Raw genomic sequence first — 14,058 nt, 5'->3', positions numbered from 1 at the left:
AACATCGCCAGACTCGAGGGTTTTGCTTTCTTTTAAATTTGGCATACTTTTTTCATTGCTTTTGCAACAGTGTTCTGACCTGTTTAGTGCACCATGAGGGATCAGTGCCATTTTTTTTGTATTTAAACGCTGGCCATTACACGAGGAAGAACAGTAATTAACGAAATTTACTTATTGTGCATATAAAATACAGTAGAAAAAACCCATGATTAAATCTGCAATGATTTCGTAGTATAAGGGTGCGAAAGTTAGTACACAGAGCTGCCTCCTCGAGCAGTAACGACAGTTACAGCCCGCCTGGGTTTGGATGACGGATACAGATATGTCACTGCATGCTGCTTCAGTTATGTGCCACCCATCATGAAATGTAGCAGCTCGTGAGTGGTTGTGTGCCAGTCTCTGGTCAATCTATGAGCAGGAGTTTCTAAAGCGGTAGTATGTCAGGACAGCAGAAGTGCAACGTGGCAGGCCTTCTGTCCTGTTCATACACTTGTTATGGGCCATCAAACAAGCCTATACTGCATTTCTAAAATCTGAATTTGCGTACATGTAAATTAACGTCATTTTGTTACTATATTACACAGTCGTGCAAAGTAGGTAATCGGATGCTATGTACCGGCATTTACATGATCGGGAGTAGGATGCATTCGTTTTGTTGTTCTGCTCATTTCACGCAGGAGATGAATAGGAACTTTTGGGCTGTGTGGAGGCCAGCTGCTCACAATAGCAGGAGTGGGGAGACATGTGGTTACTGGGAATCGTAGATAGAGTCTCGGCCCCAGGATGGTGGTTTTCTCTTTCACGTCGGGTCTCAGGAGCGAGAGCTAAGGGCTAGAGAAGCTATTTTTACTGTGGTTGGGGGCAGTTTTCTCGAGAAACCGACCCTCATGTTTCGGGCAGGAACGAGCCAGCTCAGCGCCCCAGCTATGCTGTTGTGTGGGATGTTTCGGAGGAAAGGTAGCCGAACTCCTTGGATAGCCGACAGAGCGGCACCATATGCAACATCCCAACTATCATGTTCCATTGGCGCCCATCGCCATGAAGGTCCCCGCGCAAAGTCCTGGCAGAGGGTATGATAGGCTGCTCAACTGTTATGTCAGCACATGTCTGTAATCACCGTGGGGAATTTACGGGAAGGAATAGTAATGGCGCCTTGGTTGATGGAGTACAGTGGTGGGAGTTTAGACTAATTTGTCGTAAGACCTTAACTGTCGAAAGCCTTTTTTAATCAGCGTCGAGCGGTGAAGTTCTAGCTCAGCAGAGTGGAGGGGCGGAAGATAATTTTGAAGGGGGTTGTAGCAGTCAGTCACATATTCTGCCTGTCCCCAAGCAGCGGCCTACCACGATAAGCAGTTGTCATCAGCATACTGCCTTGCGCTATATTGCCGGCAATATACGCAGCTTCGGCCTATAGGTTTCCAGTTGATTTTTCAGCCCCCCCCCCCAAAATTCGGACTGAAGTTTTCGGTGCTGATACCTGTAGAGCCACCTTGTCTCCTTAGGTGATAACGTGGTACTGTATTCAATTAGTTACTTGTTTATCGATATTATATAGTTCACCTGTTCTCTTTGTTCCCCCTTCTGATACTAGTGAAGCACACTACATTCCTTGCAGTGTCGTAAGTACCAGGTTCTTGCCAACACCTCTATCAAATGAGGACTATTTGCATGTTTGGTTTATGTAAATGTATATGATTGTTCCTTCTGTAAATACATGACCAATTTGTTCCAATTACAGAAAATAAATGAAATTGCAAATTTTTAGGATAGCATTGATCTATTAAACCGTCACATTCACCAGACTCCTTCCCCATCATCATCTTTGGATGGGAACTTTCATCAATTAATTTAATGAATAAATTATATGGTAGGCTAGCTCCCCATGTAGGATTTATATGAGGGCCATTATAAGATTGCGTTACACACTTTGCGCAGATTCAATATAAACTCACTTTGGTGTGATTTTTGTAACATTATTGATTGTGCCCCCTAACTTGTATATCAGTTAAGGGTCACACGATAGCAAACATGCGGCTAGTTTCCACAGGAGCCATGCAGTCTTACGTTACCTTGTTGAAAGATACCTTCACAAATACTTCGAATATAAGTCATAACTACTAGCATTCATATGTCAGAAATGTAATTCCTGTTGTTCAAACAGCTGGTTATGCGACAAAGAAGTGTGTGCACGTGCTGTGTACCTGTACCATTTTACCAAGCGAGATGGCGCAGTGCTTAATATAATGCACTTGCATTCGTGAGGACGACGGTTCATATCCCCGTCCGGCCATATAGATTCACATTTTGCGTGATTTCTCTAAATCGCTCAAGGAAAATACCGGGATGGTTCACTTCTAACGGGCGTGGCCGATTTCCTTTCATATTCTTCAGTAATACTGTCTTGTGCTTCATCTACAATGACCCAATTATTGAAGAGACGTTAAACACTAATCTCACTTCGTTCCTTACTTACCGTCGTGCAGGGTGCTGAGCCGTATGACATGATGAATACGATCTGGCAACGTTTGTTTTCCTTGTGCGGTCAACACATGGATTCATCCATCGGACTAACACTTTCGCTGCCGTCTTCGTTTATACATGGCCTGCTGCGCCGTTCCCCATGTGCTGTTGGACGTGAATACGCCAGCCCCTTGTATTTTTCTACAGTGCTGTGGACATCTGAAGGCGTCCTGATCCACCGATCTCTCACTGCTGCAGACGAGTTACTTCCTTGTCTCGGTGAGTATTTATCATGCAACATATGTGCTTAATTGCACGCTATAATTCGCAAAAGACCTCGTTTCGATATCTTGCATCGTTGACGTGATGTGATGACTGTTATGACGACATGATTAGCTATGCGCAAGGACGTGAATGAGCGTATCGCGCGCTCCCGTCCTTTGGATATAAGACCCAGTAACTTGGGAATGAAATCAGCTATCGTTCTGCTCTCAATTTAAAATAAAGTTTCGACATTTACATTTTATTGACTGGATCTAAAATGAACCGTATATAACGTTTACGCAATGCATTTTTACCTCTGCAAAACCTTTAAAATTTCACGCAATGTTTATTTAATTTGATGGAGCACAGAGAGAAGAAATTCAGTCCTTTATCAAGTGAAGATATCAGACTATAGGCTGTGCAAAATAATTTTTTTTCAGTTAATAGTTCTCTTAAAAACGGATGATAAGTATTTCATAATAGCAGGTAAGTCCGCATGCACAGAATTGGAAGCGTCGCGTCCGACTGACCGTCGCATATAAAGCCCGATGACTTGAGAACGAAATGATATATCGTTCTTTTGTGGATGTTCAATAAAATTTCAGTAACTTGCCTACGTTTCATTTTCTGCAATGTATGAGCTAAACTCACCCATACGCAAAGTTTTTATCTCTGCAAAGTCATCAATTTCATGCAATGTTTTATTTAATATGATGCAGCGCAGTAAATATAACGGATAAAGAGAAGAAATTAGTTCTTTATCAAGTGAAGATATCAGACGGTAATGTTGAGTCTCGTTCCACAAGGAATCAAGGGAGGAGATGTTGTTATGGGTGGCTGATATCCTCTTTCTACAGCACAAATGCACAGGTGGATTAATATTGTTCTTTATTTACATGAACTGGAAACATTTACTCAACTTAAATAGAGTTTATGTTTCGTGGTGCAAGCTCATTAGTAATAGTCCTCTTACAGACGGATGTAATGTCAATATCGGTAATCTTGTTATTACAAGCTTGAGTTTCTCATTGCTAATAAAGTACAATACTGGTTGAGGCAAACTAGTCCCGCTGTAGTCACTAATCTGATCACTATGTACTACCGTAGCCTGCGGCGAACTAAACCCGCTCTCTGAGTTAACTGACAGACGCCAAACTGGATGCTTGAGTGATTCCCTCCGGTCAACGGCGGCGGCCTAAATACATGTTGAAGAGAGGGCGTTGCTTGTGACTGTGCCGCTGGTCTCTCTCGTGATAGGAGCGCTTCATCCAGCGCCTACTTATCTTCGCGCTTCATCTTTGCTGACCGATGTGCTGGTGAAAGCTTACGCCAGCACATCTAATATGTCCAATAATAAAAAATTTTCACCTAATATTTTTCGAAAAATCGAATGATATGTATTTCACGTATGCCGGAACGCCATCTCTCAGTGCAGTCAACAGCATTCGGCCAGCAGTCCAGCCATAACAAAAGCTGCTTCAGCACGGAATGCAAAGACCACTTCTGTAGTAGCGAAAGGAGTGGTTAACACACTGGACTTATATTCGGGAGGTCCACAACTCGGATCACCGTCCGGCCATCTAGATTTTAGGTTTTCCATCATTTCCTTAGAATGCTTAAGTCGAATAGCGAGATGGTTCCTTTGAAAGACCACATCTTCCCCTAATAGGAGATTTTGCTACACCTCTAATGCCATCGTTCTCTTTGGGACATTATACAATAATCGCCCTTCCTTCCTTTTCATCGATCGTGATGCAATACGTGAAACTGAGACTCATCTGAAAAGACGCCGTGGTGCCATCTGCCGCACGCCAAGGGAAGTTGCATCATTCTTCGCCGTGATGACAGTCTGTGATGCTAAGTACGTAGTCGTACTCTCTGTGAAGATACGTAACTTTCTGATGGCGGGCCCACATCCTGACTCAAGGTGCATGTAGTGGATGCATTATCCTGTCTAGCTGAACAGACAATGTGTTTATCCTTTCGAGCGCTAGAGCCAGTGACCGTTGAGACCCTGCAGGGTGATCAATATGGTCCACGTGCGTCGATAAATCACAGTCTCGATATACCGCGACAATGTCGCTATCAAATTCGGATAAGCTCTTCAGTAGGTATAATATGATCTTTTCAAAAACGACCAACATTCAAATCCCATTTCTAAATGTAAGTCCCACTGCGTAGTATATCCTTACAAACTACCCACTTCGTCCTGTTGCGCTGGAACGCTAATCATATGCGTATCCAGCCTCGTGATATCCTCCATACCAATTTGACGATGGTTACGCTTATAGTAACGAGTATGCACATATCATTAACTGTTGCCGACAACAGATAGGTTGCACTTTCAAACGAAAATAAAAATTGTAATTAAACAGAGCAGTACACAGATGAGCCCATAATATTATGACCGCTTGTTAACGGCGTGTTGGTCCACTTTCGGAACTCAATACAGCAGTGATTCTGCATGGCATTCATTCAAAAAGTCATTGATGGGTCTTCGGAAGGGTGTGACATAAAATATCTGTGGGCAGATCACGCAGTTCTTGTAAATTCGGCCGGCCGCGGTGGTCTCGCGGTTCTAGGCGCGCAGTCCGGAACCGTGCGACTGCTACGGTCGCAGGTTCGAATCCTGCCTCGGGCATGGATGTGTGTGATGTCCTTAGGTTAGTTAGGTTTAAGTAGTTCTAAGTTATAGGGGACTTATGACCACAGCAGTTGAGTCCCATAGTGCTCAGAGCCATTTGAACCATTGTAAATTCGGACTGCTGGTTAGTGGGCGTGGGGATGGGGCTCCACAGCGACGCAGATGTGTTCCACAGGGTTTAGATAATTCAAATTTGGTAGCCAAAATATAACGCGAGTTCTCAAGCCAGTGTAGCACCATTCTGGCCTTTTGACGTGGACAGCTATCAGGCCGGAAGATGCAGTCGTCCTCGAGGAAGACATCAAGCATGAAGGGATAACGTCAGGAAGAATGTTCGTGTAGTTGACACTTGCCATCGTACCTTCGGTTACTAACACAGCTAGTACTAAACCGTTGGTAAATACGCCCCGTAGTGTAATATTGCTCCCAGAAGATTGTGTTCGTGGTGCGGTGCATGTTTCGAGCAGCGGCTCACTTGAATGGCTGCGAATTTGCACACGAGCGTCGACCAGGTGTTATAACAAATGTGATTCGTCCGACGAGGGGATACTTTTCTATTGATCCACGGACCAATCTCGATGATACTGTTCCTATTGCAATCGTGATTTACTATGTTCTTGAGTCAAGATGGGAGCACGAAGAGGTTGTCTGCTTCGGAGCCCCTTATTCGACACTGTGCTCCGAAATGTGTGCTCCTAACCACTTGTGCGGGCACCAGCACTGCACTCTGCCGCCAGATCTGCTACAGTTCACCGCCTATCCTGCCTTACACAGCAGGCAAGCCTACGAAAATCACGTTCTGTGGACGTCAAACTCCTCGTCGTCTACTCGTGATTTCACCGTCCTTCCACCACTTTCTATAGATGTTCATAACAACAGCACGCGAACAACCGACCAGCTTGGACGTTTCAGAATGCTGGGGCTCAGGTGCTGGACAGTAACAATCTGCCATTTGTCATCGTCGCTTATGTCAGTGGATTTCCCCATTTCCGACCAATATCGTCGCTAGAATGGTTTGCCATTCGTCTCAGCTCCGCTTATACATTTTTCTCACCGCTCTCGTGCCCTGAACGCCACGATGCGACATTCAATCTCGTCATGGGCTGTGGACCCGATCATCAGTGTACGTAAATTATTACAGTTTGAAATTGAATTAACAGCGGAATACTGAATGCCAGAAAATAAGTAGCATCAATCACCAAGAGGTTAAGTGTTATCACAAAAAGATGTGAGCGTTAACAGAAAAATTAGCATTTACATCTTAAATGTTTATCACGGAAACCTTTTGTTGTAGAATTACAGCAATGTAGCAGTGCCGCAGTGGCCTTTAGTGTAATACACCTAACTAGTTTCGCACTATAGTACATCTCAAGAGAATTTTCAAGTAATTAGCTTTTCTTTATATGTTGAGGAAGGCCTGTCTTGTTTGTAGATCCTATTACTGAGGGCATGCTAGTCTTGAGAGATGTATTTAGTTTTTCTGTCTCGAGCGGCGTACATCCGACTAAATGATGGAGGAGAACCGTAGTCCAACTCATAAAAAAATGTGGGGGGGGGGGGGGGGGGTAGGGGGCGGGGCGTGATGGGGGGGAGGGGGAAGCCACAATCAGTGACCAATCAATTACAGTTCTGTCCACAGTATCCAAAGCCTTGCAATACAATAAAAAAACAATCAACTAACTGTACTTGGACTCCAAAATCCAATATAACAAACATTAATCTTGGTTTGTTAAACGGAAACGCAGACAATGCACTAATCAAGGTAACTGTGATGTAAACATGCCATAGGTAGCAGTGACGCCACGACACTGACATTACCAAAATATATTTCGTAGTGTTAGCTGTGACATAGTGCTTACAAAAACATGGCAACAAAATATTTTTTATGGTGGACTCATGTAGTTTGAAACTTACTTGTCAAAAAGACAGCCGTGTGTCGTCTGTGGGAATGAAAAGTTTTCACAGAAGCGAGTTTCTCAAAAGCGTGGCACGGTTTAGCCCTGAGCCCGCAAATTTTCACCTTCCATATGAATGGCATCTCGTCGGTGTTGGCCTCCCACAAAAACTATTTCTCCCTCTCTGCATGACGTCCATCATTACTCCAATCTATAAATGCTGACATCATCCAGATGAATGTCAAACAGGGCTCACAAAGACGCAGAACTTGTATCTGAAACTAAGTAGTAAGAAGTCCTTGATAATTTAAGTATCTCATGAGAGTTCATCTGTCGTGAATGCTACGAATGCCCCCTCCCTTTCCCTTCCACGATTTCTTAACTCTGCATCAATACCATACCGAAAAAGTATATTACAATCTGTGCGAAGCTTTGGCTGAGCACTTCAACTGGGCAAGAAGTACTGCCAGCATTTGCAAGAGAACTCCTGCTTTTCTTTATCCCCTATACGAATTTCCACAGTATATGAAGTATAGACATATGTCGTCAATATTTCTGGCGAGACTATAGTACTGCCGTAAAGGACAACGCAGCCTGAATAGCGAAAATTCCTTACCTTACAACTAGCTTTGAATGCTTGCATTACGTCTGTAACACCCGCTTTTTCGATAACGCCAGAGCTTCGTACACCCAGTTTGAACTGTTGTGAAGAGGGAGTTCACCTGATTACCACACACACACCGTGTCATCTTCGCCGGATGCTCACTGTGCACGGCACTCAGAACACCACCCGCATGCATGACACACATCCGAAGCAACAACTGACGTGAGGTACTTGGAGGAAATCCGTTGCCACTGGTTGTAAAACAACTTTTTTATTGCCCATCTCGATTAATTTTTAAGTAACCGGCTTGGCTGCAACATGAACCATCGTCATATCTAATTGCATCGGTTGAAAGAGTAAACGGTCCAACTTATCAGGGAAATTTACGTACTTTATCGCAGGATAAAATAGTTTTAATAGTATTACGGCTCTACTCATCTATAAAACAAACATGTCTTCGAAGCTCTTCTCCATGGCTGCCTTCCAACTCTAGAATTTACCACTCTACGCACAAGTGAACACCCTATTGCTATTACTTCCCCATCAGCAAAGAACAGAGACGTTTACCCGACGCTGAGGCACAAGCAGTCTGCTTATAACTACGTATAAAACCGATAGCAGCCGCACGGGCATGCCTCTGCAGGGCGGAGTCTAGCGGGTACAACGCGTCCCGGCTGCGCTTGACAAAGGCCTCCGGTGACAAGCGCCCTGTAAAAATAAAATCGCCAGCGAGGTATCCCAAGACAAGCAGGGAATGCCTGCAATCGTCAGCGAATTTTGTGTACTGCGCATGTCGAGCAAGTCATCGACTTCACTCCACGTACGCATAAACAAATAGATTTACACATAGACGAGGCTTTCAAATTTTTTCAGATTCGTATTACGCCTGAACTAAATGTAAAATAAGTCGCATTCCCCTGTTTTGACCAAGGTTTTCGGGAGGTTTCCCTCGGTTGTAAGGACAATGCCGGAACTGGAAATCTCCACCCAAAATTTCCCTGTTGGACTCCCCTGCCCCACTAGCAGAACGTATATTGTACTTGGGTAGAAAGTCCCTAATTCTGCATGGCTCATTTTTGCAACAGCCCACTCTACCCTTAGAAGTAGTTGTGTAACGTATGAGAATGAGGTTAGGACCTCTTCTCTCTTTTCTATGAAGCCCCCCGTTACGCACCATAGTTTGATTACTACGATCACACTTTGAATGCGGAATTTCGTTTTGCTACTGACTGGATTGTTTGTCTTGATTTCAACGAATTTAGCTTCTATGGTTACTGGTTGGGAGTTGGCTTGTAGATAGAGTGGTATTTTCATTCGCTCTCGACAGCTGTCCGTGAATTAGACTTGTGACTGGTCACAGTGAAACTGTTCTCGTAATGTTCTTTTTTGTGATTTACACTGCGGTGTATCAAACTATATTAAAGAAAAAATCGAAGCACTTACGTTCGTCATCTTCTTCATTTCATTCAAAAAGTAATGTTTTTCCTTGGGAACGTTCATTTCTCCCTGTAGTAACACTTCTTATCAGTTCTATAGTACCTAATATAATCTTAATTTACTTTTTCCCTGCATTACTTGTATTTTACGAGGGCGTGCTGAAAAGTGCCTCCGAATTTTTTGTGTGAAAACTATTTTAGCTTTTTTTTTTAAAAGAAAAAACGTTACTAACGTTCTACGTCTTTACTGTTCATGTCTGCATTTTTATTTCTCAACATCGCGACCCTGGCGACGAAGACATTTCTCTGAAACAGATACCAGTTTGTTGGTACCACAACTGTAGAATGTCTGACTTTGTTGACGGAGCCACTACCTCACCTCTCCTTGCACCGCTTCATCACTGTCAAGTGAAGCCCTCAAAGGTGTTCTTTAAATCCTGGAATCAGATGAAAATCAGGATGGGGCAAAGTCGGGACAGTATGGAGATCGATCGATGACAGTGAAATGAGGCGTCGGACTGTTGGAGATGTCAGAGCGCTCGTGTGTGCTCTGACATTGTCATCCTGAGGAGGGGCGTCATCCATGTGTGGACCAACTATTGGAATTCGACGACAGGTCGGCAACAGAAACCAAAACATTGCTTTAAAACAAGCCTTCAGTGCATAGTGTTGTGGAATGCGGAAAAAAACCGCAAATTGGCGTTCATAAGAAGAAGAACAACACCAAAAATGCAACAAGAGCGTAATATGTAGGAAATTGTCCACGCAACCTGTAAGTACAGTTCAAAACATTACTACTTAATAGGAAATACCAACCACCAGAACTGTTTATAACCTATAGGCACAATGACAAAAATGTAAATAAAATAGCTAACATATATACATATTCCAGGCCACTGATGATGCCTTGCAGAAAATAAAGGCGAAACGCGTATGGTACTAAAATTGTGTTTTATTCAGTTGCTGTCAGACGGTCCATAAGTAAAAATTATTAATATACCGTAATATTACATGCAACTGAGGAAGACCGGACTATAAAAGTTGAAGATGTTCATATGCCAGCTTGGAAACTGATCCACTCAACCAGTCTCCACATCCACAATCTTAATCTAACTCAATCTCACTCGTGTCTACGTTTTCCTGGTTATCTGCTCCTCCATGGTTCTGTCACTCACTACGACTCCTCAAACTACTTGCATTCTCCCAGCTATAAATATTCTACCAAATTACCGTCACCCCAAACCCGAATCACACATATCCACGTATACTACATATCTCACAAATTAGACTCAAAAATGCCGTTGTTTCCCCTGCAGCTTCCATTCCTAATATGATGCAACGGATCGAGTGTAGAGCAATCTCGCTGCCACAGCAACATCAGTTTTCAAGAAGACGACTATGACTACATGTACTTCATGTACTTCTAATGTCATCAATCACAACAAATGTTTAGTAATTTTAGAACTCATGTAAATATTTTATCAATTAATTATTTTGCATTTGTAATTATTTAGTGTCAGCCATTATATGAAGGGTGTACAAAAAGTAATGCAACACTTTTTTCTGAAAGCAGGTCGTTTTATTCAGGATTCCAATACACCATATTATTCCCCACTTTTTTGGCTACAAAGCCCTATTTTTCAACATAATATCCATTCAGTGCGACAGCCTTACTCAACCTTACTGGGAGGGCCTGTACATCTGCATGGTACCACTCTACAGGTCGACGTCGGAGCCAACGTCTTGTAGCATGCCCACCATCCACGTACTGTGGAGAGCATCTTTCATTGAGCCAAACACATGGAAGTCGGAAGATGCTGTGGGGAGAATGAGGAAGAGTCCTATGAAGTTTTGTGAGCTCCTCTTGGGTGCGCAGACTTGCGTGAGTCCTTGTGTTATCATGGAGAAGGGGAAGTTCGTCTGCATATTTGCGAGATTGAACACGCTTAAGTAGTTTCTTCCATTTCCTGGGGGTAGCACAATACACCTCTGAGTTGATCGTTGCACCACGAGGGAGGACATCAACAGAGTAACCCCTTCAGAATCCCAGAGGTCATCACCATGACTTTACAAGCTGAGGATGTGGCTTTGAACTTTTTCTTCGGAGGAAAGGTGTTATGACACCACTCCATGAATTTCCGTTCTGTTTCCCGTTCGAGGTGATGGGGCCATGTTTCATTGCCTGTGATGTTCGGAGTAACGTGTCTCTGTTAGGCAGCGTGGAACCCAGTGTGCAAACACTTTTGAGTTCCCCTACAGGTGGACGTCAGTACGATCAGAGATGCCCAGTTAAGCTGTTAGGTGTTTGATTGTCATGTCTAATGAGAGTGTCCGCAAGTTCCAACATTGCAGGAGTCACAACTGTGTGCATACGGCTGACACACGGGGGATCGGACAGGTTTACGTGACACCTCGCCCAACGACTCACCATGCTTTTGTTCACTGCCAGGTCTCAGTAAACATTTTGCAAGCGTCTATGAATATACAGGGTGAAAAGTATTTAAACCGACAAACTCTGGGAGGTTGTAGGGGACATCAAAACAAATATTTTTCCCTAATGTCATTTTTTCCTATGAGAAGTATTTAAACCGGTAGAAGAAGATTTCTCTGGCGACAAATTAATTAAACCAACAAAGAAGTCCAGAGGGGACATATCTGGGGATCGAGCAGGCCATGGTACAGGACCACTTCTGCCAATCCAAGTTTCTGGGATCCGTCGGTCCAGGAATTGACGCACACGACGACTGAAATGTGCGGGCGCCCAGTCATGTTGGAACCACATGCGTTGTCTTGTAGGGAGCGGGACGTTTTCCAGCAATTCTGGCAATGCTCTGGCGAGAAAATTGTAATAGTGCCTGCCATTTAATGGCCTAGGTAGCAGATACGGCCCAATTAAACAGCCCCCAACAACACCGACCCACACATTAACGAAGAACCGCACATGATGAGAGCTAGTAACTGGGGAATGTGGATTATCCTCACTCCAAACATGCGAATTGTGCATGTTGAAGACTCCATCACGCCCAAACGTTGCTTCATCGGTAAACACAGAGGATGAAAATGTAGGATGCATTTCACAGTGTCATGGGTACCACTGCGAAAACTGTGCTCTGGGTGGATAATCAACTGGTTCCAGGTTGTGGACACGCTGTAAGTGAAATGGACGTAACAATTGCTCTCGAAGGACTGTTCTTACATTCGTCTGATTCGTCCCCGTGGTACGTGCAATTGCACGAGTACTGATTGAAGGAGCCCGGTCCACATGCTGCAAGACAGCTTCCTCAAACTGCAACGCTCTTACCGTGCGACGGCGCCCCTGTCCAGGTAATCTGCTAAATGAGCCGGTCTCACGCAGACGTTGGCACACAGCATCAAAGGTCGCATGATGCGGGATACGACGATTAGGATATTGTTGCTGATAAACCCGCTGTGCATCTCGTCCGTCGTGGTGCGCTACGTAGTACGCACTAAGCATGTCAGTGTACTCACTATAGGTGTATCGCTCCATTATTAAACAGAGACAATGCACTACTACACTGGTGGACAGCAGTTGCCTAGAACTGAAGAGCGTAATACGGCCTCCAACGGCTTAAATAATCCTCATAGGAAAAAATGACATTAGGGAAGAAATGTTTGTTTTGATGTCCCCTACAACCTCACAGAGTTTGTCGGATTAAATACTTTTCAGCAAAGAAACGGAATGACAGCTCTTTGTTTGGAATGCACTTCCGCTACAGACGCCATTTTGAAGGCTACGTTCAGCGCCGCCACCAATCGGAACTTCATGAAAGTATAGAGGATCCACTATGTCACACAACAAATTCAGCATTTTTTAAACCGAAACTGGCCGAGAAGAATTGCGTGTTGCATTACTTGTTGACTGCCCCTCGAACCTTAGAACATGTTTGGAGGAAGAGCCGAAAGCAAGGTGGTGTGTGGGTTGAAAGCAGCGCTAGTGGTGACTCACCCCGCCTTGCGGCGCCAGCGGCCTGCGAGCGCTGCGGTGACGGCGAGGCCCAGAGCGCCCAGAAGAGAAGCGCCGATGCCGACCAGTGAGAGCGTCTCCAGCGGCCTGGCGTGGTCGCCCCACTGCAGGTCGGCGTCCGTCACCAGCTGCCCGATGTGCGTCAGGTGCCGGCAGCGGCACACGTCCGTCGTCTGCCAGGGGAAACACCACAAGCAAAATCCAGAGACGGAAAGCACTTCTGGAGAAAGAAACTACACTAAAGCGCCAAAGAAACTGGTATAGGCATGCATATTCAAATACAGAGATATGTAAACAGGCAGAAAACGGCTCTGCGGTCGACAACGCCTACGCAAGACGACAAGTGTCCCGTGCAGTTGTTAGATCGGTTACTGCTGCTACAATAGCAGTTTATCAAGATTTAAGTCAGTTTGATCGTGAGGCTATAGTCGACGCACGAGGGATGGGACACAGAATCCCCAAGGTAGCGATGAAGTGGGAATTTTCCAGTACGACCATTCCACGAGAGTACCGTCAATATCAGGAATCCGGTAAAACATCAAATCTCCGACATCGCTGCGGCCGGAAAAAGATCCTGCAAGAACGGGACCAAAGACGATTGAAAAGAATCGTTCAACGTTACAGAAGTGCAACTCTTCCGCAAATTGCTGTAGATTTCTATGCTGGGCCTTCAACAAGTGTCAGCGTGCGAAAACCATTCAACGAAACTGGCTTTCGGAGCCAAAGACCCACTCGTGTACCCTTGATGACTGCACGACACAAAGCTTTGT

The 14,058-nt window shown here is 44.5% G+C and overlaps 1 protein-coding gene across 1 annotated transcript in view; it reads right to left on the bottom strand.

The window, feature by feature from the left end:
• LOC124776043 overlaps positions 1-14,058 on the bottom strand; it is a 247,507-nt gene that overhangs the window by 103,706 nt on the left and 129,743 nt on the right. Inside the window, exon 11 of the mRNA XM_047250883.1 lies at positions 13,271-13,461. Within this exon, the coding sequence (XP_047106839.1) occupies positions 13,271-13,461 (191 nt within the window). The remainder of the gene's footprint in view (positions 1-13,270; positions 13,462-14,058) is intronic.

The sequence above is a fragment of the Schistocerca piceifrons genome, chromosome 2, assembly GCF_021461385.2.
Source record: "Schistocerca piceifrons isolate TAMUIC-IGC-003096 chromosome 2, iqSchPice1.1, whole genome shotgun sequence".
Classification (NCBI taxonomy): Eukaryota; Metazoa; Arthropoda; class Insecta; order Orthoptera; family Acrididae; genus Schistocerca; species Schistocerca piceifrons.
The sequence above is the reverse complement of the archived record's forward strand: the minus strand, read 5'-3'. Positions and strand labels throughout refer to the sequence as shown.